Source organism: Rhinoraja longicauda, chromosome 23 (assembly GCF_053455715.1).
Source record: "Rhinoraja longicauda isolate Sanriku21f chromosome 23, sRhiLon1.1, whole genome shotgun sequence".
In the NCBI taxonomy this organism is placed as follows: domain Eukaryota; kingdom Metazoa; phylum Chordata; class Chondrichthyes; order Rajiformes; family Arhynchobatidae; genus Rhinoraja; species Rhinoraja longicauda.
This window is the reverse complement of record NC_135975.1, coordinates 37,490,262-37,516,408: the sequence shown is the minus strand read 5'-3', so window position 1 is coordinate 37,516,408 and position 26,147 is coordinate 37,490,262. Positions and strand designations below refer to the sequence as shown.

Sequence of the window (26,147 nt, the reverse complement as noted above, 5' to 3'; positions counted from 1 at the left end):
GGAAACCGAAGATCTCGGAGAAAACCCACGCAGGTCACGGGGAGAACGTACAAACTCCTTACAGTGCAGCACCCGTAGTCAGGATCGAACCTGAGTCTCCGGCGCTGCATTCGCTGTAAAGCAGCAACTCTACCGCTGCGCTACCGTGCCGCCTTTAACTTTAACTTCTCCCTTTAACCCCTGACACCCGTACTAATCAAGAATCTATCTGTCAATGCCTAAAAGTATCCATTGATGGCCTCTGTGGGAATGAATTCCACAGATCCACCACCCTCTGCCTCCTCATTGCCTTCCTAAAGGAACATCCTGAGGCTGTGCTCTATGTATGGTTTATATTTCTCGTTTCCCTCTCCCCGACTCTCAGTCTTGTCCCAAAATGTCACCTATTCCTTTTTTCCAGAGATACTGCCTGACCCTCTGACTTACTGCACAGCTTTTTAGTTTAGTTTAGTTTAGTTTCGAGATATAGCGCAGAAATAGGCCCTTCAGCCCACTGAGTCTGCACCGACCCTTGCACATTAACACTATTCTACACTCACTAGGGACAATTTTACACTTATACCAAGCCAATTAACCTACAAACCTGTACGTCTTTGGAGTGTGGGAGGAAACCAGAGATCTTGGAGAAAACCCACGCAGGTCACGGGGAGAACGTACAAACTCCGTACAGACAGCACCCGTAGTAGGGATCGAACATGGATCTCCGGCGCTGCATTCGCTGTAAGGCAGCAACTCTACCGCTGCGCCACCGAAACAGCAAGGACTGAGCTGTGGTGACGATAGGATGGTTTCCTGTTAGTTGTTCACCCTGTAGTTTGGTTTGTCTAGGACTCTGGTCAGCGGTGGTGGAGAGAGGTTGTGGTGTTTGAGCCTGTTCCAGGGCTGGGAACCATGGATCATGGGCAGGAACAGTACGTGGTCAGCAGAGCTGCTTACTCTGAGGTCAGCTTCAAGGCTCAACACCAACAAGTTGAGAGGTATCACAAAACCGCCCTGGACCACCTGAGGATCCATTTCAGGTAAGCAATATGACACAGCTGGACATCCGCAGAGAGTGGGGAAAGGGTCTGTAAAAGTGTCCTTAGTTGGTCAATTGGCTTGCTAAAATTGTAAATTGTTCCTCGTGTGTGCAGGATAGTGTTGATGTGCTGGGATCTCAGGTCAGCACGGACTTGGTGAGCCGAAGGGCCTGTTTCCACGCTGTGTCTCTAAACTAAACGAAACTAATCCAAACTAAACCAAAGTACACTAAACAGAAAAAAACCCGAAAGGATATAGATTTAGGGGAAGGGGGTAAAAGATTTAGAGGGGATCTGAAGGGAATCTTTTTTTTCCTGAGAGTGGCAAGTACCTGGAACACAGTGCCAGAGGTGGATGCAGAGTCTCAGACAGCAATTAAAACATGTCTAGACAAGTGCTTGAATTGGCCAGGTAATGAAGCAAAGTTCTAGGAGATGGGATGAATAAGAATGGGTTCCAATGGTTGGCATGGATGTGGTGGCCAAATAACCTGTTTCCATGCTGTATGACTCAATGAACCCATGACTGAATAGAAACATAGAAACATAGAAAACATAGAAAATAGGTGCAGGAGTAGGCCATTCGGCCCTTCGAGCCTGCACCGCCATTCAATATGATCATGGCTGATCATCCAACTCAGTATCCTGTGCCTTCTCTCCATACCCCCTGAACCCTTTAGCCACAAGGGCCACATCTAACTCCCTCTTAAATATAGCCAATGAACTGGCCTCAACTACCTTCTATGGCAGAGAATTCCACAGATTCACCACTCTCTGTGTGAAAAAAAACTTTCTCATCTCGGTCCTAAAAGACTTCCCCCTTATCCTTAAACTGTGACCCCTTGTTCTGGACTTCCCCAACATCGGGAACAATCTTCCTGCATCTAGCCTGTCCAACCCCTTAAGAAATTTGTAAGTTTCAATAGACAATAGACAATAGGTGCAGGAGTAGGCCATTCAGCCCTTCGAGCCAGCACCGCCATTCAATGCGATCATGGCTGATCACTCTCAATCAGTACCCCGTTCCTGCCTTCTCCCCATACCCCCTCACTCCGCTATCCTTAAGAGCTCTATCCAGCTCTTTCTTGAAAGCATCCAACGAACTGGCCTCCACTGCCTTCTGAGGCAGAGAATTCCACACCTTCACCACTCTCTGACTGAAAAAGTTCTTCCTCATCTCCGTTCCAAATGGCCTACCCCTTATTCTTAAACTGTGGCCCCTTGTTCTGGACTCCCCCAACATTGGGAACATGTTTCCTGCCTCTAATGTGTCCAATCCCCTAATTATCTTATATGTTTCAATAAGATCCCCCCTCATCCTTCTAAATTCCAGTGTATACAAGCCTAATTGCTCCAGCCTTTCAACATACGACAGTCCCGCCATTCCGGGAATTAATCTAGTGAACCTACGCTGCATGCCCTCAATAGCAAGAATATCCTTCCTCAAATTTATCCTATAAGATCCCCCCTCAATCTTCTAAATTCCAGCGAGTACAAGCCGAGTCTATCCAGTCTTTCTTCATATGAAAGTCCTGCCATCCCAGGAATCAATCTGGTGAACCTTCTCTGTACTCCCTCTATGGCAAGAATGTCTTTCCTCAGATTAGGAGACCAAAACTGTACGCAATACTCCAGGTGTGGTCTCACCAATGCCCTGTACAACTGCAGCAGAACCTCCCTGCTCCTATACTCAAATCCCCTCGCTATGAATGCCAACATACCATTCGCTTTCTTCACTGCCTGCTGCACCTGCATGCCTACTTTCAATGACTGGTGTACCACGACACCCAGGTCTCGTTGCATCTCCCCTTCTCCTAATCGGCCACCATTCAGATAATAGTCTGCTTTCCTGTTCTTGCCACCAAAGTGGATAACCTTACATTTATCCACATTATACTGCATCTGCCATGCATTTGCCCACTCACCTAAACTATCCAAGTCCCGTTGCAGCCTCCTAGCATCCTCCTCACAGCTAACACTGCCCCCCAGCTTCGTGACATCCGCAAACTTGGAGATGTTGCATTCAATTCCCTCGTCCAAATCATTAATATATTGTAAATAGCTGGGGTCCCAGCACTGAGCCTTGCGGTACCCCACTAGTCACTGCCTGCCATTCTGAAAAGGACCCGTTTATTCCTACTCTTTGCTTCCTGTCTGCCAGCCAGTTCTCTATCCACATCAATACTGAACCCACAATACCGTGTGCTTTAAGTTTGCATACTAATCTCTTATGTGGGACCTTGTCGAAAGCCTTCTGGAAGTCCAGATATAACACATCCACTGGTTCTCCCTTATCCACTCTACTAGTTACATCCTCGAAAAACTCTATAAGATTTGTCAGACATGATTTGCCTTTCATAAATCCATGCTGACTTTGTCCAATGATTTCACCACTTTCCAAATGTGCTGCTATCCCATCTTTAATAACTGACTCTAGCATTTTCCCCACTACCGATGTTAGGCTAACTGGTCTATAATTCCCCGTTTTCTCTCTCCCTCCCTTTTTGAAAAGTGGGGTTACATTAGCTACCCTCCAATCCTCAGGAACTACTCCAGAATCCAAAGAGTTTTGAAAAATTATCACTAATGCATCCACTATTTCTGGGGCTACCTCCTTAAGCACTCTGGGATGCAGCCTATCTGGCCCTGGAGATTTATCGGCCTTTAATCCATTCAATTTACCTAACACAACTTCCCGACTAACCTGGATTTCACTCAGTTCCTCCATCTCGTTTGACCCCCGGTCCCCTGCTATTTCCGGCAGATTATTTATGTCTTCCTTAGTGAAGACAGAACGAAAGTAGTTATTCAATTGGTCTGCCATGTCCTTGTTCCCCATGATCAATTCACCTGTTTCTGACTGCAAGGGACCTACATTTGTTTTAACTAATCTTTTTCTCTTCACATATCTATAAAAGCTTTTGCAGTCAGTTTTTATGTTCCTGCCAGTTTTCTTTCATAATCTATTTTCCCTTTCCTAATTAAGCCCTTTGTACTCCTCTGCTGGACTCTGAATTTCTCCCAGTCCTCTGGTAGGCTGCTTTTTCTTGCTAATTTGTACGCTTCATCTTTTGTTTTGATACTATCTCTAATCTCCCTTGTTAGCCACGGATGCACTACCTTCCCTGATTTATTCTTTTGCCAAACTGGGATGAACAATTGTTGTAGTTCATCCATGCGGTCTTTAAATGCCTTCCATGGAATATCCTCCGTCAACCCTTTAAGAATCAATTGCCAGTCTATCTTGGCCAATTCACGTCTCATGCCCTCAAAGTTACCTTTTTTTAAGTTCAGAACCGTTGTTTCTGAATTTACTTTGTCACTCTCCATCCTAATGAAGAACTCAACCATATTATGGTCACTCTTGCCCAAGGGGCCTCGCACAACAAGACTGCTAACTAACCCTTCCTCATTACTCAATACACAGTCTAGAATGGCCTGCTCTCTCGTTGGTTCCTCGACATGTTGGTTTAGAAAACTATCCCGCATACATTCCAAGAAATCCTCTTCCTCAGCACCCCTGCTAATTTGGTTCACCCAATCTATATGTAGATTGAAGTCACCCATTATAACTGTTTTACCTTTGTTGCACGCATTTCTAATTTCCTGTTTGATGCCATCAAACCTCACTACTACTGTTAGGTGGCCTGTACACAACTCCCACTAGCGTTTTCTGCCCCTTAGTGTTTCGCAGCTCTACCCATATCGATTCCACATCCTCCAAGCTAATGTCCTTCCTTTCTATTGCATTAATCTCCTCTCTAACCAGCAACGCTACCCCACCTCCTTTTCCTTTCTGTCTATCCCTCCTGAATATAGAATATCCCTGGATGTTGAGCTCCCAGCCTTGGTCACCCTGGAGCCATGTCTCCGTAATCCCAACTATATCATAATCATTAATAACTATCTCCACATTTAATTCATCCACCTTATTACGTATACTCTTTGCATTGAGGCACAAAGCCTTCAGGCTTGTTTTTATAACACTCTTACCCCTTATACAATTATGTTGAAAAGTGGCCCTTTTTGATTTTTGCCCTGGATTTGTCTGCCTGCCACTTTTACTTTTCACCTTGCTACCTATTGTTTCTACCCTCATTTTACACCCCTCTGTCTCTCTGCTCATGCTCCCATCCCCCTGCCACATTAGTTTAATCTAGGCATCCTATTTCTCCTTTGACGTGGACCTCTTCTGCTAACTTTATGGGCCACCCCAAGGTTCCTCTGTGTCAGCTAGTTCATAACTTCTAGGAAGAATTAGGCCATTCAGCCCATCAAGTCTACTCTGCCATTCAATCGTGGTTGAGGTCACAGGGGGAACGTACAAACTCTGTACACACAGCACCCATGATTAGGATTGAACCTGGGCCTCTGGCGCTATAAGTCAACAACTCTACTGCTGAGCCACCAACGACTTTTTTTTCTTTGGATCACAAGGGCTTCTTGGGCTGCCTTATTGCTACAATATGTGCAGACTACATCCAGCAGACACCCTCAATGACCCTCCTGTTACCTTCTCAATGTGACCTTTCCTCATCAAATCTCCGACCGCTGCTGCTGAATAAACTGAGCCTTTCAAAGGAACATTGGTACTCCATTCCAAAACTCACCACCGCTCAAAGTTAAACTCACTGGCCGATAAGAACTTGGTTTAATCCTTCATAACTGTTCAAACAATTGTGAAATATAAGCCAATGCAATGTAAAATGTTAGATTGTGATTGATCCATTTTAAAAGATACGAAACTATTTAATACTTTCTCCTTACCCCATCCGATATTTCACACACCTTCACCTTAACTGCAACATCAGCATGATTCCCTGCTGTAAACAGTCTACCTGTGGCAGCACAGGTAGAGACCAGGGTTCGATCCTGACTACTGGTGCTCTCTGTACCAGCTTATACCTTATCCCCATGACCTGTGTGGGTTTTCTCCGGGTGCTCTAGTTTCTTTCCACACTCCAAAGCCATGCAGGTTTGTAGGTTAATCGGCTTCTGTAGATTGCCCCTAGTGTGTATGATGCGGAACTGGGATAACATAGAACTAATGTAGGGGTTGCTTGGCATGGACTCAGTGGACATGCTTCCATGCCGTATCTCTAAACTAAACCAAACCAAACCAAACCAGTGCAGGGGAGCAGGATTGATGGCATTGCCTTGACAGCAGACATGGGCTCGATGGGCCGAAAGGCCTACTTCTGTGTCGTATGGAAATATCAAAATACTTTGAGAATCATTCACCTCTGCTAACAGGCGACCTTCTTGGTCTCTGTGTCAACCCTCTCCTAGATTATCCTCTTGTTCTTAACCGGATAGACACAAAATGCTGGAGTAACTCAATAGGTCAGGCAGCATCTCTGGAGACGAGGAATGGGTGATGTTTTGGGTACAGACCTTTCTTCCCCTTGTTCTTCATGTCCTGATAAAACACCCAGGGATTTTCACTGACTTAATGGGCCATTACTTTCTCACCCCCCCTCTTTATTTCTCACAAGTTCCTCTTCATGTTCACTCCTACACTTACAGCACCTGTCCAGATCACTGTGTGCTAAAGCTGACATGTTCCTCGTCACCCATGGGCTCTGGGTTCACTCTGTGGAGCCCATGAATCTCCTCAAATGCCTCCCATTGAGAAGAGACTGAGTCACCTTCAAGAAACAGGTGACAGACACAAAAAGCTGGAGTAACTCAGCGGGTCAGGCAGCATTTCTGGAGAGAAGGAATGGGTGACATCGAGTTATACAAATAGAGGAATTCAACAGGGTGATAATGAAACTAGTATGGTGATTAGGGTGGGGGAGGGACGGAGAGAGAGGGGATGCAAGGGTTACTTGAAGTTAGAGATATCAATATTCATACCGCTGGGGTGTAAGCTGCCAAAGTGAAATATGAGGTGCTGCTCCTCCAGTTTGCATTTGGCCTAACTCTGACAGTGGAGGAGGCCCAGGACAGAAAGGTCAGTGTGGGAATGGGAGACCCCAGACTGACACTGAGAGACCTCCCTAACCTGACACTGGGAGATCCCACACACTGGGAGATCCCACACACTGGGAGATCCCACACACTGGGAGATCCCACACACTGGGAGATCCCACACACTGGGAGATCCCACACACTGGGAGCTCCCACACACTGGGAGATCCCACACACTGGGAGATCCCACACACTGGGAGATCCCACACACTGGGAGATCCCACACACTGGGAGATCCCACACACTGGGAGATCCCACACACTGGGAGATCCCACACACTGGGAGATCCCACACACTGGGAGATCCCACACTGGGAGATCCCTGGCACTGAGTGATCCAAACACTGGGAGATCCACACCTTGGGAAATCTCGCACACTGAGAGAACCCGGACACTGGGAAAACCCACACACTGGGAGATCCCACACGCTGGGAGATCCTGCACACACTGGGAGATCCCGCACACACTGGGAGATCCCACACACTGGGAGATCCCACACGCTGGGAGATCCCACACACTGGGAGATCCCCACGCTGGGAGATCCCTGGCACTGAGTGATCCAAACACTGGGAGATCCCACACTGGGAGATCCCACACACTGGGAGATCCCACACTGGGAGATCCCACACACTGGGAGATCCCACACGCTGGGAGATCCCACACACTGGGAGATCCCACACACTGGGAGATCCCACACGCTGGGAGATCCCACACTGGGAGATCCCACACTGGGAGATCCCACACACTGGGAGATCCCACACGCTGGGAGATCCCACACGCTGGGAGATCCCACACTGGGAGATCCCACACGCTGGGAGATCCCGCACACACTGGGAGATCCCACACGATGGGAGATCCCACACGCTGGGAGATCCCACACTGGGAGATCCCACACGCTGGGAGATCCCGCACACGCTGGGAGATCCCACACACTGGGAGATCCCACACGCTGGGAGATCCCACACGCTGGGAGATCCCACACTGGGAGATCCCACATGCTGGGATATCCCACACGCTGGGAGATCCCCACGCTGGGAGATCCCTGGCACTGAGTGATCCAAACACTGGGAGATCCACACCTTGGGAAATCTCGCACACTGAGAGAACCCGGACACTGGGAAAACCCACACACTGGGAGATCCCACACGCTGGGAGATCCACACTGGGAGATCCCGCACACACTGGGAGATCCCACACGCTGGTAGATCCCACACGCTGGGAGATCCCACACGCTGGGAGTTCCCGCACACACTGGGAGATCCCGCACACACTGGGAGATCCCACACGCTGGGAGATCCCACACGCTGGGAGATCCCCAAGCTGGGAGATCCCACACTGGGAGATCCCACACTGGGAGATCCCTGGCACTGAGTGATCCAAACACTGGGAGATCCACACCTTGGGAAATCTCGCACACTGAGAGAACCCGGACACTGGGAAAACCCACACACTGGGAGATCCCACACGCTGGGAGATCCCACACGCTGGGAGATCCCGCACACACTGGGAGATCCCACACGCTGGGAGATCCCACACTGGGAGATCCCTGGCACTGAGAGATCCCTGGCACTGAGAGATCCAAACACTGGGAGATCCACACCTTGGGAAATTTCGCACTGAGAGAACCCGGACACTGGGAAAACCCACACACTGAGAGATCCACACACTGGGAAAACCCACACACTGGGGGATCCCAGACACTGAGAGATCCACACACTGGGAAAACCCACACACTGGGAGATCCCAGACACAGATCCCACATAGTGGGGGATCCCGCACACACTGGGAGATCCCGCACACACTGGGAGATACCGCACACACTGGGAGATACCGGACACTGGGAGATCCCGCACACACTGGGAGATACTGCACACACTGGGAGATCCCACACACACTGGGAGATCCCGCACACACTGGGAGATACCGGACACTGGGAGATCCCGCACACACTGGGAGATCCCACACACACTGGGAGATCTACACTGGGAGATCCACACTGGGAGAACCATACACTGGGAGATCAACACACTGGGAGATCCAGGACACTGGGAGACCCCACACACTGGGAGTTCCCTGGGTCTGGGAGAACCCAGACTGACACTGGGAGACCTCCCTAACCTGACACTGGGAGATCCCACACTCTGGGAGTCCATGGACACGGGGAGCCCCAGGCCAACACTGGGAGCTCTGATGATCTCCGACATTGGATGATCCCTGACACTGGGATCATGGCTCTGGGATCTCCCATTGGGATGGCATTAGGAACTTAAGGTTCCAGTCCTGTTGTTGGTGTGGACAGGCGTCAAGTGCATGGGTTGGCAGGGTCAGGTGTCATGAGCGGGGGCAAGGCTGAAGGTCAGTGGGGTCTCTGGGTCTCCGGCGCTGTGAGGCAGCAACTCTACCGCTGCACCATTGTGCCACCCAGTTACTGGGGGACATCAATGGGGTAGACACAGGTAGACACAAAATGCTGGAGTAACTCAGCAGGTCAGGCAGCATCTCTGGGGTAGATGTCATAAAGAGGGTTAAATGGTCACAGGTGGGCATCGCTGGGTTACCAGGGCCGTGAGGTCCCACCGAGTCTGTGCCGACTAGTGATCCCCATACACAAACGCTAACCTACACTCACCGGACAATTTACAATACACCAAGCCAATTAGCCTAGACACTCCTCAGTGAGGATTAATTATAAAACTAGCACATAACTCAATCTCAGCTAACACAAGTTGAAAATTTAGCCACGGTCACTGCTTGCACACTGCTTGCACTGCGAGACCAAGCGCAGGCTGGGCGATCGTTTCGCTGAACACCTTCGCTCAGTCCGCCTTGGCCTACATGATATCCTGGTTGCCAAACACGTTAGCTCCTCCTCCCATTCCCACACTGACCTTTCTGTCCTGGGCCTCCTCCATTGTCAGAGTGAGGCCACATGCAAATCAGAGGAACAGCATCTTATATTTGGCTTGGGCAGCTTACAGACTTCTCTAACTTCAAGTAACCCTTGCTTTCTCTCTCTCTCCATCCCTCCCCATCCTAGTTTTCCGACTATTTCTGCTGTTCTCCTTATTAAATGTTACTGATTGTGCTCACCGTGGTCACCCTCCGCTCACCCAACAATGATCTTTTCTACATTGCCTTAAACATTGTCCCCTTTGATCTGCATTTTCACACTTTACCCTTCCATATCTCTGTGTCTCCTTCTCCCCTGATTTTCAGTCTGAAGAAGGGTCTCGACCCGAAATGTCACCCATTCCTTTTCTCCAGAGATGCTGCCTGAGATACTCCAGCATTTTGTGTCTATTTTTGGTGTAAACCAGCATCTGCAGTTCCTACACATTTTGACTGCTTTAAAATTGGGCAGAACCACCTTACCGAAGATACACATAATGTGCCGGCTCAATTTCCAGGTGCTGAAGACTTGTTCTCTGTTTCAGATGCTCCACTGCAAAGGCAAAGAGAATCGGCCTCTCCTTGCTGCCCATTGCCTCATGGCTGCCAGCGTATAATGTGAAGGAATGGATCGTCAGTGACATTGTGTCTGGTATCAGCACTGGCCTCGTCAGCGTTCTGCAAGGTATTCACCCACTTTTAATTTAGTTTAGTTTAGAGATACAACACGGAAACAGGCCCTTCGGCCCACTGAGTCTGCACCAACCAACGATCCCCGCACATTAACACTACCAATTTTACCGAAGCCAATTAACCTACAAACCTGTATGTCTTTGGAGTGTGGGAAGAAACCGGAGACCCCGGGTAAAACCCACGCAGGTCACGGGGACAACGTACAAACTCCGTACAGACAGCACCTGTAGTCAGGATGGAACCCGGGTCTCGGGCGCTGTAAGGCAGCAACTCAACCGCTGCACCACCGTACCATCATAGTTTTAGTTTAGTTTAGAGATACAGCGCGGAAACAAGCTCTTCAGCCCACTGAGTCCGAGCCGACCAGTGTACACCAGCGCTATGCTACACACTAGGGACAATTTACAATTTTTGCCAAAGCCAATTAACCTACATGCCTGCACGTCTTTGGAGTGTGGGAGGAAACTGGAGATCCCAGAGGAAACTCACGCAGGTCACGGGGAGAACGTATAAACTCCGTACAGACAACAGTCACAGGGAGAACGTACAAACTCCCTACAGACATAGAAACATAGAAACATAGAAAATAGGTGCAGGAGTAGGCCATTCGGCCCTTCGAGCCTGTACGCACCGCCATTCAATATGATCATGGCTGATCATTCAGCTCAGTAGCCTGTACCTGCCTTCTCTCCATACCCCCTGATCCCTTATGCAAAAAGGGCCACATCTAACTCCCTCTTAAATATAGCCAATGAACTGGCCTCAACTACCTTCTGTGGCAGAGAATTCCACAGACTCACCACTCTCTGTGTGAAGAAATGTTTTCTCATCTCGGTCCTAAAAGACTTCCCCCTTATCCTTAAGCTGTGACCCCTGGTTCTGGACTCCCCCAACATCGGGAACAATCTTCCCGCATCTAGCCTCTCCAACCCCTTAAGAATTTTATATGTTTCTATAAGATCCCCCCTCAGTCTTCTAAATTCCAGCGAGTACAAGCCCAGTCTATCTAATCTTTCCTCATATGTAAGTCCCGCCATCCCAGGGATCAATCTGGTCCCGCCATCCCAGGGACAACAGTCACAGGGGGAACGTACAAACTCCGTACAGACAACAGTCATAGGGAGAACGTACAAACTCCGTACAGACAACAGTCACAGGGGGAACGTACAAACTCCCTACAGACAACAGTCACAGGGGGATCGTACAAACTCCCTACAGACAACAGTCACAGGGGGAACTTACAAACTCCCTACAAACAACAGTCACAGGGGGAACGTACAAACTCCCTACAGACAACAGTCACAGGGGGAACGTACAAACTCCCTACAGACAACAGTCACAGGGGGAACGTACAAAATCTAAGTCTGTGGATCAAGTCTGTTGAAATAGATGGTTAAAGATTGCCACAATATTGTTTAAATTTAGATATCTTCGAGTGATTGGCCTTGAAGATGACACCAATTGCCTGTACATTATCTCTTCAATATCAAAGTTTCAAAGGTCACTCCAATTCATGAAAGGCACCAAAGCACAGGGTAGAGGATGAAACTAATAAAGATAATCTGATACAGCACACCCTGCAGTATTTATAGCTGAATGACTGCAGGATTACATGCAAGATAACAAGGGGCAGACTGGTTCCTGGTGCTGCCTCTCCCAGGCACCCATGGCCAAACCATCAATGACAATGATTCCCATTCCTAGCAGTCATAGCTTTTGTGGGGGTGATGATTAAACCGGTTTTAAATCTTCCACTCTGCCATCGGGTCCACAAACGAATGAAAGGAAGTCAATGAAGGATCATAAATCTAAACTCAAAAACTGATGCTGAAATCTGGCACATCCTTTCCACAGGTGTAACGTGAAAGGTGCAATAGTTACAGAATGTGCAGGGAGGGTGTCACAGGCAGAGTAAGGGCACTCACTGTGTGACAAACAGTTCACAAGTTATAGGAGTAGAATTAAGCCATTTGGCCCATCGAGTCTACTCTGCCATTCATTCAATCCCATTTTCCTGCCTTCTCCCCATAACCCTTGACACCCGTTCTAATCTTGTCTATCTCTGCCTTAAAAATATCCACCGACTTTGCCTCCACAGCCCTCTGTGGCAATGTTTCACAGATTAACCACCCTCTGACGAAAGAAGTTCCTCCTTACCTTTTTAAAAGTACACCCTTTAATTCTGAGGCTGTGACCTCTGGTCCTAGACTCTCCCACCAGTGGAAACATCCTTTCCTCATCCACTCTATCTAAGCCTTTCATTATTCTGTAAGTTTCAATGAGATCTCCCCTCAACCTTCAAAACTACAGCGAGTACAGGCCCAGTGTACGCTCATCATATGCTAACCAACTCATTCCTGGGATCATTCTTGTAAACCTCCTCTGGACCCTCTCCAGGGCCAACACACCCTTCCTCGGATATGGGGCCCAAATTTGCTCACAATATTCCAAATGCGGCCTGCCCAGTGCCTCAGCATTACATCCCTGTTTTTGTATTCCAGTCCTCTTGATATAAATGCGAGCATTGAATGTGCTGTCCTTTGCCTTCCTTACTGCCGATTCAACTTGCAAATGACCTTTTTTGGGACTCCTGCACCAACACTCCTAACTCCCAAGTCCCATAGTGTGTGGGTAGCGTGAGGGCAGTGAGTGTGACAAATAGTGAAAAGGTAGTGAGTGTGTCACACATAGTGTGAAGGTAGTGAGCGGATCACCAGCAGTGTGAGAGCAGTGAGTGTGTCAATAGACAATAGGTGCAGGAGGAGGCCATTCGGCCCTTCGAGCCAGCACCGCCATTCAATGTGATCATGGCTGATCATTCTCAATCAGTACCCCGTTCCTGCCTTCTCCCCATACCCCCTGACTCCGCTATCCTTAAGAGCTCTATCTAGCTCTCTCTTGAATGCATTCAGAGAATTGGCCTCCACTGCCTTCTGAGGCAGAGAATTCCACAGATTCACTGACTGAAATCTCTGATTGATTCACAATCTCTGACTGAAAACGTTTTTCCTCATCTCAGTTCTAAATGGCCTACCCCTTATTCTTAAACTGTGGCCCCTTGTTCTGGACTCCCCCAACATTGGGAACATGTTTCATGCCTCTAACATGTCCAACCCCTTAATAATCTTATACGTTTCGATAAGATCTCCTCTCATCCGTCTAAATTCCATTGTATACAAGCCTAGTCGCTCCAGTCTTTCAACATATGATAGTCCCGCCATTCCGGGAATTAACCTAGTAAACCTACGCTGCACGCCCTCATTAGCAAGAATATCCTTCCTTAAATTTGGAGACCAAAACTGCACACAGTACTCCAGATGCGGTCTCACTAGGGCCCTGTACAACTGCAGAAGCACCTCTTTGCTCCTATACTCAACTCCTCTTGTTATGAAGGCCAACATTCCATTGGCTTTCTTCACAGCCTGCTGTACCTGCATGCTTCCTTTCAGTGACTGATGCACTAGGACACCCAGATCTTGTTGTACGTCCCCTGTTCCTAACTTGACACCATTCAGATAATACTCTGCCTTCCTATTCTTACCACCAAAGTGGATAACCTCACACTTATCCACAATAAACTGCATCTGCCATGCATCCGTCCACTCGCACAACCTGTCCAAGTCACTCTGCAACCTCATAGCATCTTCCTCACAGTTCACACTACCACCCAGCTTTGTATCATCTGCAAATTTGCTAATGGTACTATTAATCCCTTCATCCAAGTCATTAATGTATATTGTAAATAGCTGCGGTCCCAGCACCGAGCTTTGCGGTACCCCACTAGGTACTGCCTGCCATTCTGAAAGGGACCCATTTATCCCCACTCTTTGCTTTCTGTCTGCACTGGTGTCACTGGTAATATGAGGGCAGTTGTGACAACTAGTGTGTGGGTAGTGAGTGTGTGACTAATGTGATGGCAGTGAGTGTCACATTCAATATGAGGGTCACATATGAGGGTCATACAGTGAGTGTGTGACACACTCACTGCCCCTCTACTGTCAGTGACACACTCACCATCCTCACACCGTGTGTGCCACAGTCACTCCCCTACATCATTGGTGACACACTCACTACTTTCATGCTGCGATAATACACTAACTGCTCTCACACTACTGGAGATACACTCACTGCCCACACACTACTAGTGACACATTCACCCTTACACTGCCAGTGACAAACTCGCTGTTGACACACCATGCTTGACAAGCCCACAGCTTTCACACTGCCTGTGACACACTCACTGGACACACTCTACGCACTGTCACTAGTGATGCGGCCTAGACATGGCTGGCACCATCACCGTGCCCTTGGTGGCTCTGCTCCCCTTCACCACTGGATCACCCTTTCCCGTGTACTCTGCTGATTGCCAAACACGAGGCGGAATAAGAGGATGCTTCTGCCTGGGCCCCCTGCACTGCTGATGCCCACAGCCCATGCTGCCACTGGTGCGATGTTGCCAGCCGTTGCTGCTGCTGATGCCCACAGCCCATGCTGCCACTGGTGCGATGTTGCCAGCCGTTGCTGCTGCTGGCGTGGTGTTGCCAGCCACTGCTAATGCCCAGAGCCCATGCTGCCACTGCTAATGCCCAGAGCCCATGCTGCCACTGCTAATGCCCAGAGCCCATGCTGCCACTGCTAATGCCCAGAGCCCATGCTGCCACTGCTAATGCCCAGAGCCCATGCTGCCACTGCTAATGCCCAGAGCCCATGCTGCCACTGCTAATGCCCAGAGCCGCTGATGCCGCTGATGCCGATGCCCTGAGCCGCTGATGCTGATGCCCAGAGACCATGCTGTCACTGCTGATGCCCACAGCCCATGCTGCTGATGCCCACAGCCCATGCTGCTGATGCCCACAGCCCATGCTGCTGATGCCCACAGCCCATGCTGTCACTGCTGATGCCCACAGCCCATGCTGTCACTGCTGATGCCCACAGCCCATGCTGCTGATGCCCACAGCCCATGCTGTCACTGCTGATGCCCACAGCCCATGCTGCTGATGCCCACAGCCCATGCTGCCACTGCTGATGCCCACAGCCCATGCTGCTGATGCCCACAGCCCATGCTGTCACTGCTGATGCCCACAGCCCATGCTGCCGCTGGTGTGATGCTGCCATGCTGGTGTACGGCCAACCTTGTGCGGCATGGTGGCACAGCGGTAGAGTTGCTGCCTCACAGCGCCAGAGACCCGGGTTTGATCCTGACCACAGGTGCTGTCTGTACAGAGTTTGTACGTTCTCCCTGTGACCACGTGGGGTTTCTCCAAGATCTTCGATTTCCTCCCACACTCCAAAGACGTGTAGGTTTGTAGGTTAATTGGATAGTTAATTGGTTAATTAAACTCCAGCTCGTCGTTATGCGACTGGATCCTGGACTTCCTGCTGGAACGACCGCAGGCAATGAGAATGGGCCCGCACCTGTCCTCCACTATCACCCTGAGTACCGGCACACCACAGGGATGTGTTCTGAGCCCCATGATCTACTACCTATTCACACACGACTGTGTTCCTGCATTCGACACCAACACCAAGGTTTAGGAAAGATTTACTAGGAACCTAAGGGGCAAATTTTACATAAAGGGTGGTGGTTGTATGGAACGAGGTAGTTGAGGCAACGAGGTAGTTGCATCATTTAAAAAACATTTGGACAAGCACATGGATGGGACGGGTTTAGAGGGATGTGGACCAAACGCAGGCAGGTAGGACTAGTGTAGATGGGACACGCTGGTCGGTGTGGGCAAGTTGGGCTGAAGTCCACGGGCCTGTGTCCACGCTGTATCATTCTATCACTCTATAAATGTGTCCATTACCACCACCTCTCGCATTCGTTGTTGGTCCAGATCTTTGATTCTGCTCGTTGTGTTTTGCAGGTTTAGCCTATGCCCTCTTGGCGTCAGTGCCAGCTGGTTATGGACTCTACGCGGCCTTCTTCCCCATCCTGACCTACTTTTTCCTGGGAACATCAAGACACATATCAGTCGGTGAGAGTTTCAAACCGTCCCACTTGTCTGAGTTGCTAGAAGAGTAGGTTTATCAGATGTGCCACCACATGAACCTTCCCTGCCTTCCTCCTCAGGGCCTTTCCCAGTGATCAGCCTGATGGTGGGCACTGTGGTGGAGAGGATTGTTACCGACGGTGATGCAGGGGCCAACTCCACCATTTTCCCCGCTGACATGAGCAGAGAGGATAGGCAAGTGTGGGTGGCGGCCTCGGTCACCTTCCTCTGCGGCATCTTCCAGGTGAGCTACAGACGGCCACGGAGGCCGTTAACAGGCATTTGTGGGGCAGAGATCGACAGGTTCTTGTTCAGGGGCAGCGGTGATGCAGTTGCTGCCTTACAGGGCCAGGGACTCGGGTTCGATCCTGACTACGGGTACTGTCTGTGCGGGGTTTTTACCTTCTCCCTGAGACCCGCGTGGGTTTGCTCTGGATGCTCTGGTTTCTTCTCACACTATAAGAAAGTTTGTACATGTTTGTAGCTTAATTGGCTTGGTATAAATGTAAATTGTTCCTAGAGTGTGTAGGATAGTGTAAATGTGCGTGGATCGCTGGTCGGCACGGACGGACGGGGAGGGGGGAGGGGGGAGGGGGGAGGGGGAGGGGGAGGGGGAGGGGGGAGGGGAGGGGGGAGGGGTGGCAAAGGGTCTGTTTCCGCGCTGTGTCTCTAAACTAAACTAAACTAAACTAAACTAAACTAGTGAGGGTATTAGGGGTTACGGAGAGAACGCAGAATATTTCCGGAGTGATTTCATACAGCATGGAAACAGGTCCTCAGATCAACTTGCCCACACCGGCCAACATGCCCCATCTACACTAGTCCCATCTGTCTGCATTTGGTCCATATCCCTCCAAACCTGTCATATCCATATACCTGACTAAATGTTTCTTAAACATTGCAATAGTCCCTGCCACGACTACCTCCTCTGGCAGCTCGTTCCATAAACATATACATTTCATCATTAAAATCCCTACATCTTTCTATTTTTTCTAGCAGTAGACCTAAAAGTGATCACAACAAATCTATTCAAACATTTACATCTAAGATGTTTCATTTCCAGTTTGAAAGGTCTCAGCCATTGTCTGAGATGTGGAAGCTGTGACTTAGATCCTGCCCCATATCAGGCATGGTGTGGAGACTGAACGAGTTCCTCCGCTTTTCCCACTGCTCCACCCGCTAACACCAGACACTCTTCCCAAACACGCCTCAACATTCCTTCCTGAAAGGAAGAGCAGCTTCCCTGTGCATTTTCAGCTCCATTTGTGGAGCGTTATGTTCACCACTGGCAACATCAACATCAATAGGATGTTTCCACTCGTGGGAGAGTCCAGGAATATGTTCCAAGCAAGTTCCAGAGACGTCAGTGAGTTTGCGGAAGCGGTTACGGACTTCATTGCAACAATAGCCGATACCATCATCCCCACGGTAAGGGTCAGTATCTTCCCTAACCAAAAACCCTGGGTGGACAGGTCTATTCGCGTGGCCTTGAATGCTCGCACCGCTGCTTACAACTCCGGCCTGGCATCCGGCAATATGGACGACTACAAGGGAGAGTCCTACCGACTGTGAAGGGCAGTGAAGGATGCAAAAAGGAGGTACAGGGACAGGATGGAGTCACAGATGGAGCAGCAGGTCAGCAGGCGCCTTTGGCAGGGGCTACGGACAATAACTAGCTACAGGTCCAGCACCCCCTCAACCGGAAGTGCCGGCTCCTCCTTAGCTGATGACCTGAACTCTTTTTACGCACGGTTTGAGACGGGTAACACCCCCAGCTCGCCGTCTAAAAACAGCACCGAAGGGACGCTGGCTAGCGAGGCGGGAGGGGGATCCACCGCCGGGGATGTGCACACATTCTCGGTGTCCGATCATGAGGTGAGGTGGGCTCTGACGCGTGTGAACACGAGAAAAGCTGGAGGCCCAGATGGTATATCTGGGCGAGTACTAAAGTCTTGTGCTACTCAGCTTGCTCCAGTGCTCACCACAATATTCAACCTCTCCTTGGCCAAGTCCGTGGTCCCTGCATGCTTCAAAAGATCCATCATTGTACCGGTGCCAAAGAATGCCTCTCCAGCGTGTTTAAATGACTACCGACCGGTGGCCCTCACCTCGGTTGTCATGAAATGCTTTGAGAGGCTAGTCAAGAAGCACATCTGCGCCCTCCTTCCTCGCAACATGGACCCACTACAGTTCGCATACCGTCCGAACAGGTCCACGGATGATGCGGTCTCCCAGGTTCTACACACCGCTCTCTCTCATCTGGACAGCCAGGGGGGCTATGTGAGGATGCTGTTCATTGACTTTAGTTCAGCATTCAACACAATAGTCCCCAGCAGACTGGTTGAGAAGCTGCTGGAACTGGGGCTTAGCACCCCTCTGTGTGCCTGGGTCCTGGACTTTCTCACTGCCAGGCCCCAAGTGGTCAAGATGGGGGAACACACATCTAGCTCCCTCACCCTGAACATAGGATCCCCCCAGGGCTGCGTCCTTAGCCCCCTACTGTACTCCCTGTACACACATGACTGTGGGGCCATGTTCAGCTCCAACTCCATCATCAAGTTTGCTGATGACACTGTGGTGGTGGGCCGGATCTCCAACAACGATGAGAAGGCCTACCGGGAGGAGGTGGCTGATCTGGCACTCTGGTGTCAGGACAATAGCCTCTTCTTGAATGTCACTAAAACAAAGGAGCTGATTGTGGACTTTAGAAGGGCTCAACATTCGAGGACATACACGCCACTGGAGATAAATGGGTCGATTGTGGATAGGGTGAGCAGCTTTAAATACCTGGGAGTCCACATCACAGAGGATCTGACATGGACAACACAGATTGCCGCACTGGTGGGTAAGGCAAAGCAGCGCTTTTACCACCTTAGACAGTTGAGGAAATTCAGAGTGTCTCTAAGGATCCTTCATTGCTTCTACCCTGCGGCTGTAGAGAGCATCCTGTCCGGCAACATTACAATCTGGTTTGGGAACAGCTCTGCCCAGGACAGGAAGGCTCTACGGAGAGTAGTGCGTTCGGCTGAATGCACTATGGGAACTACACTCGTCCCCCTGCAGGACCTATACATCAGGAGGTGCAGATCCAGAGTCAACAACATTATGGGGGACCCCTGCCACCCCAGCAACGGACTGTTCCAGCTGCTACGGTCAGGCAAACGCCTCCGCTGTCACGCTGTGAAAACAGAGAGGATGAGACGGAGTTCCTTCCCATAGGCCATCAGGACTGTTAACTCTCATATCACCAGGGACTAATTTAATTTACTGTATTAATTTATTTTTTGTGTTAAATTTTTTTTTCTATTCTGTTTTGTAGTTTAGCACAATCCGCAGGCATTGCCACTTTCATTTCACTGCACATCCTGTATATGTATGTGACAAATAAACTTGACTTGACCAGAAGCCACAGCCTCAGAATAAAGTGACGTACCTTTAGAATGAAGATGAGGAAAAATGTCTTTAGTCAGAGGGTGGTGAATTTGTGGAATTCATTGCCACAGACAGCTGTGGAGGCCAAGTCAGTGGATGTTTTTAAGTAGGAGATTGACAGATTCTTGATTGGTAAGGGTGTCAGGGGTTATGGGGAGAAGGCAGGAGAATGGGGTTGAGAGGAAAAGATAGATCAGCAATGATTGAATGGCGGAGTAGACTTGATGGGCCGAAGGGCCTAATTCTGCTCCTAGAACTTATGAACTTGAACTTATAGAAAGAAAAAAAAAAAGTGCATCAGGAGGCCATTTGGCCCTTCGAGCCAGCACCGCCATTCATTGGCTGATCGTCCCCAATCAATAACCCGTGCCTGCCTTCTCCCCATATCCCTTGATTCCACTAGCCCCTAGAGCTCTATCTAACTCTCTCTTAAATCCATCCAGTGATTTGGCTTCCACTGCCCTCTGTGGCAGAGAATTCCACAAATTCACAACTTTCTGGGTGAAAATGTTTCATCTCGGTTTAAAATGGCCTCCCCTTTATTCTAAGACTGTGGCCCCTGGTTCTGGACTTGCCCAACATTGGAAACATTTTTCCTGCATCTAGCTTGTCCAATCCTTATATGAAGTTATGAGTGCCTTTATGGCCAGATCAAAAATGTCCACCCGCAAAGCAGCCTATTAAACTCACCCTTCTCTCCCTTTCTTCTCAGCTGGCTCTTGGCTTTCTCCAGGTGGGTTTCATTGTCATTTACCTGTCAGACCCGATGATCTCGGGCTTCACCACGGCCGCTGCCATCCACGTGCTGGTCTCGCAGCTCAAGTTTGTCTTCCAGCTGACGGTTCCCAGTTTCAATGGGCCCTTGGCCCTCATATACGTGAGTCCAAACCAGTCTCAGAAAATTGCACCTCTGATAGTTATTATCATTTTTAATACCGTGAACCTCATTGAAACGTACCGAATAGTGAAAGGCCTGTATAGAGTGGATGTGGAGAGTCTAGACAATAGACAATAGACAGGAGGAGACCATTCGGCCCTCCGAGCCAGCACCGCCATTCAATGTGATCATGGCTGATCATTCTCAATCAGTACCCCGTTCCTGCCTTCTCCCCATACCCCCTGACTCCGCGACCCTTAAGAGCTCTATCCAGCTCTCTCTTGAATGCATTCAGAGAATTGGCCTCCACTGCCTTCTGAGGCAGAGAATTCCACAGATTCACAACTCTTTGACTGAAAAAGTTTTTCCTCATCCCCGTTCTAAATGGCTTACCCCTTATTCTTAAACTGTGGCCCCTTGTTCTGGACTCCCCCAACATTGGGAACATGTTCAACGTGTCCAACCTCTTAATAATCTTATACGTTTCAATAAGATCCCCTCTCATCCTTCTAAATTCCAATGTATTCAAGCCTAGTCGCTCCAGTCTTTCAACATATGACAGTCCCGCCATTCCGGGAATTAACCTAGTGAACCTACACTGCACGCCCTCAATAGCAAGAATATCCTTCCTCAAATTTGGAGACCAAAACTACACACAGTACTCCAGGTGTGGTCTCACTAGGGCCCTGTACAACTGCAGAAGGACCTCTTTGCTCCTATACTCAACTCCTCTTGTTATGAAGGCCAACATTCCATTGGCTTTCTTCACTGCCTGCTATTCCTGCATGCTTCCTTTCAGTGACTGATGCACTAGGACACCCAGATCTCGTTGTACGTCCCCTTTTCCTAACTTGACACCATTCAGATAATAATCTGCCTTCCTATTCTTACCACCAAAGTGGATAACCTCACACTTATCCACATTAAACTGCATCTGCCATGCATCCGCCCACTCACACAACCTGTCTAGGACTAGAGGTCATAGCCTAAGATTTAAAGGACGTTCCTTTAGGAAGGAGATGAGGTGGAATTTCTTTAGGGTTATGGGAGAAGGCAGAGAATGGGGTTCGGTGGGAGAAATAGATCAGCCATGATTAAATGGCAGAGCAGACTTGATGGGCCGAATGGCCTAATTCTACTCCAAATACTCATGAACCAATGCAAGCTTGCATGAAGCAAATTGTAGGAGTTAATACAGATTTCACGGGAAGGTCAGGTGAAGATAGACATAAAGTGCTGGAGTAACTCAGCGGGGAAAAAGGCAGCATCTCTGGGGAAAAAGGATGGGTGACGTTTCAGGTCAGGATACTCCATCAGGCTGAAAGCAGAGGGGGAGGGGACTGGAGGTAGGAAAAGACCAGAACAAAGTACTACCCTTCTGAGCCTAAATGATTCTTAGTTCTACTTAGTTCTATTTGTTTTAGTAGCTGTTGTTCATTCAATTGGACTTTACCCAAGGAATTAGATCTGCTCCTCGTAAATAAATATTGGGTGGATTTTTAGTGTCACTCTTTAAAAGAAGTGGAGGCTTTGGAGAGGGTGCATGAGAGGTGTACCAGAATGCTGAAGTTAGACACTAAGTGCTGGAATAACTCAGCAGGTCAGGCATCATCTCAGGAGAGAATGGAAGGGTGACGTTCTAGGTCGGGACCCTTCTCCAGACTGAAAGGGGAGGGGGAACTGGAGGTAGCAAAAGGCCAGAACAAGCAGGGCCAGCAACAGGTGACTGAGGAAGAGTGAGCCCACAATGGCCCATTGTTGGCTGGGGAAGAGATAATGAAGGATAATAAGGATGCGAACAGTGGAACTAGTAGGACAACTAGGGTGGGGGAGAGAGAATGCAGGGTTACTTCAAGTTAGACACAGGGATGCGAACAGTGGAACTAGTAGGACAACTAGGGTGGGGGGGGGGGTGGGGAGAGAGAGAATGCAGGGATGACTTCAAGTTAGACAGGGATGCGAACAGTGGAACTAGTAGGACAACTAGGGTGGGGGGGGGGGGTGGGGAGAGAGAGAATGCAGGGATGACTTCAAGTTAGACAGGGATGCGAACAGTGGAACTAGTAGGACAACTAGGGTGGCGGGGGGGGAAAGAAAATGCAGGGATGACTTCAAGTTAAATACAGGGATGCGAACAGTGGAACTAGTAGGATGACTAGTTTTACTAGAATGTTGCCTGGGTTTCAGCACTTAAGCTACAGAGAGAGGTTGAACAGGTTGGGTCTTTATTCTTTGGAGCGTAGAAGGTTGAGGGGGGACTTGATAGAGGTTTTTAAAATTTTGAGAGGGACGGACAGAGTTGACGTGGGTAGGCTTTTCCCTTTGAGAGTGGGGAAGATTCCAACAAGGGGACATAGCTTCAGAATTGAGGGACAAAAGTTTAGGGGTAACATGAGGGGTAACTTCTTTACTCAGAGGGTGGTGGCTGTATGGAATGGGTTTCCGGTGGAAGTGGTGGAGGCAGGCTCGATTTTATTATTTAAGAGTAAATTGGATAGGTATATGGATAAGAGGGGATTAGAGGGTTATGGTCTGAGATCAGGTAGATGAGACTAGGTCAGAGAGAGTGGTCGGCGTGGACTGGTAGGGCTGGACAGGCCTGTTTCCGTGCTGTAGTTGTTATATGGTTATATGGTTATATGACCAGGGTGGGGGGGAGAGAGAGAATGCAGGGATGACTTCAAGTTAGACAGGGATGCGAACAGTGGAACTAGTAGGATGACCAGGGTGAGGCAGGGGGGAGGGAGGGAGGGAATGCAGGGGTTACTTGAAATTAGATAAATCACCGTTGGTGCTGCTGGGTTGTCAGCTGCCACAGCTTACAAGTACAAGATTGTTGACGTGTACATTGTGTGTTACTTCAGACGCTGAAACACATCTTCACGCATATCACGGAATCCAACGTGGCCGACATCATCATCGCACTCATCATCATGGGCGTTGTGTTCGTCGTGAAGGAGGTTAATGATCGGTTCAAGTCCAAGCTCCCGGTACCAATACCCATTGAGGTTATTATGGTGAGTTGTGGCCCTCCACTTGTACTTTGCAACCTTCAGAACTCACAACAGCTGTGGAATGCCCCAGTCAATCCATTAGTCTTTAGCCGTGGCACAGCGGTAGAGTTGCTGCCTCACAGTGCCAGAGACTCGGGTTTGATCCTGACTACAGGTGCTGTCTGTATGCAGTTTGTACGTTCTCCCCGTCACCTGCGTGAGTTTTAGCCGGTTTCTAGTTTCCTCCCACACTCCAAAGATGCACAGTTTAAAGGTTCCTTTGTCCCGCCCCCTCCCCTGACATCAGTCTGAAGAAGGATCTCAACCCCAAACGTCGCCCATTCCTTCTGTCCTGAGATGCTGCCTGACCTGCTGAGTTACTCCAGCATTTTGTGAATAAATACCTCAGGTTTACAGGTTAATTGGCTTTGGTAAAAATTGTAAATTGTCCCAAGAATGTAGGATAATGTTAGTGTACAGGGATCGCTGGTTAGCATGAATCCGGTGGGCCGAAGGGCCTGTTCCGTGCTGTAACTCTAATCTTTAAACATAGCTGATCTGTATCTCAGGTCTATATCTGTGCCCTTGTCCCTTTTAAAACTCAGCTAACAATACTCGTGTTTTGACAATTTTACAATTCTACCTCAACAGCACTATGGGTGCTGAGTTTGGATTTCTTACAAGCAATATTACTGGCAATCCCTGACTTACTGCTCCCTCTCTCACCGTCATAGAGTGATACAGTGTGGAAACAGGCCCTTCGGCCCAGCTAGCACACACTGGCCAACATGTCCCACCTGCCTGCGTTTGGCACAGATCCCTCGAAACCTGTCCGATCCATGTACCTGTCTAATTGTTTCTTAAACGTTGCGATAGTATCTTCCTCAACTACCTCCTCTGGCAGTTGGTTCTATACACCCACCACCTTTGCATAAAAAAGTTACCCCTCAGATTGCTATAAAATCTTTCCCCCTTACCATAAACCTATGTTCATTAGTTCTCAATTCCCCTACTCTGGGCAAGAGACTACCCGATCTATTCCTCTCATGATTTTATGTACCTCCATAAGAAAACCCTTCACACTCCAATAGACCTTGTCTTTTCAAATCGATCCTCTGTAAGTCTGTAACTGCAGAATGGTGGTGCAGCAGTAGAATTGCTGCCTTACAGCGCTTTCAATGCCAGAGGCCCACGTTTTATCCCGACTAAGGGTTCTGTCTGTGCGGAGTTTGCAAGTTCTCCCCATGATCGTGTGAATTTTCTCCGAGATCTTTGGTTTCCTCCACACTCCACAGATATACAGGATTGTAGGTTAATTGGCTGAGTATAAATGTAAATTGTCCCCAGTGTGTGTAGAATAGTGTTAATGTGCAGGAATCACTTGTTGGCATGGACTCGGCTGGCTGAAGGGCCTGTTTCCACGCTGTATCTCTAAGCTAAATAAACTCAACTGTGGTTTGGTCCAGTATTTATAGAGATGAGTTGGAGGCACCAACCAGGCTATAATGGTAACCAGAGAGCAGTAAGTCAACATTGTAAATGCCTCAGATATAATGACATTTATCTGTAGCAATTTCCTTATCACAGGAGATAAGTTAGTTTGGCTTTGTAACTGACTTACACACCAAGTGCAATTACGGCTATTGTACATGGCAACATCGATTATTGCACAACATTACCAAGAATAGCAAGGGTTAGAGGTGAAGGTGCTGTACTTATATGTATTGTCTAATTGACTGCACCTTGTAATCTGTTTAACTCTTGCTGTGTCGGTATAAATTCCAGTTGGAAACATCTGTGGAATTGTTCCATCATGTTTTTTGTTAAAACGGTGGTTATATTGTCACAACGAAGCTGTAATTACAAATGGCTGGGCAAGGCAGGGTGGGTGAGAGAGAGTGGATGAGAGTGGCACAGCTGGTAAAGCTGTAATTACAAATGGCTGGGCAAGGCAGGGTGGGTGAGTGGATGAGAGTGGCACAGCTGGTAAAGCTGTAATTACAAATGGCTGGGCAAGGCAGGGTGGGTGAGTGGATGAGAGTGGCACAGCTGGTAAAGCTGTAATTACAAATGGCTGGGCAAGGCAGGGTGGGTGAGTGGATGAGAGTGGCACAGCTGGTAAAGCTGTAATTACAAATGGCTGGGCAAGGCAGGGTGGGTGAGTGAGTGAGTGAGTGTGGCACAGCTGGTAAAGCTGTAATTACAAATGGCTGGGCAAGGCAGGGTGGGTGAGTGAGTGAGTGAGAGTGGCACAGCTGGTAAAGCTGTAATTACAAATG

The 26,147-nt window shown here is 48.9% G+C and overlaps 1 protein-coding gene across 1 annotated transcript in view; it reads left to right on the top strand.

Moving 5' to 3' along the window:
• The first annotated feature begins 891 nt into the window (after positions 1–891).
• Positions 892–26,147, top strand: part of LOC144605048 (chloride anion exchanger-like) — a 69,067-nt gene continuing 43,811 nt past the window's right edge. The window contains 6 exon segments of the mRNA XM_078420090.1: positions 892–1,019; positions 10,426–10,565; positions 16,441–16,551; positions 16,647–16,810; positions 20,711–20,875; positions 23,740–23,892. Of these exon segments, the coding sequence (XP_078276216.1) occupies positions 892–1,019; positions 10,426–10,565; positions 16,441–16,551; positions 16,647–16,810; positions 20,711–20,875; positions 23,740–23,892 (861 nt within the window).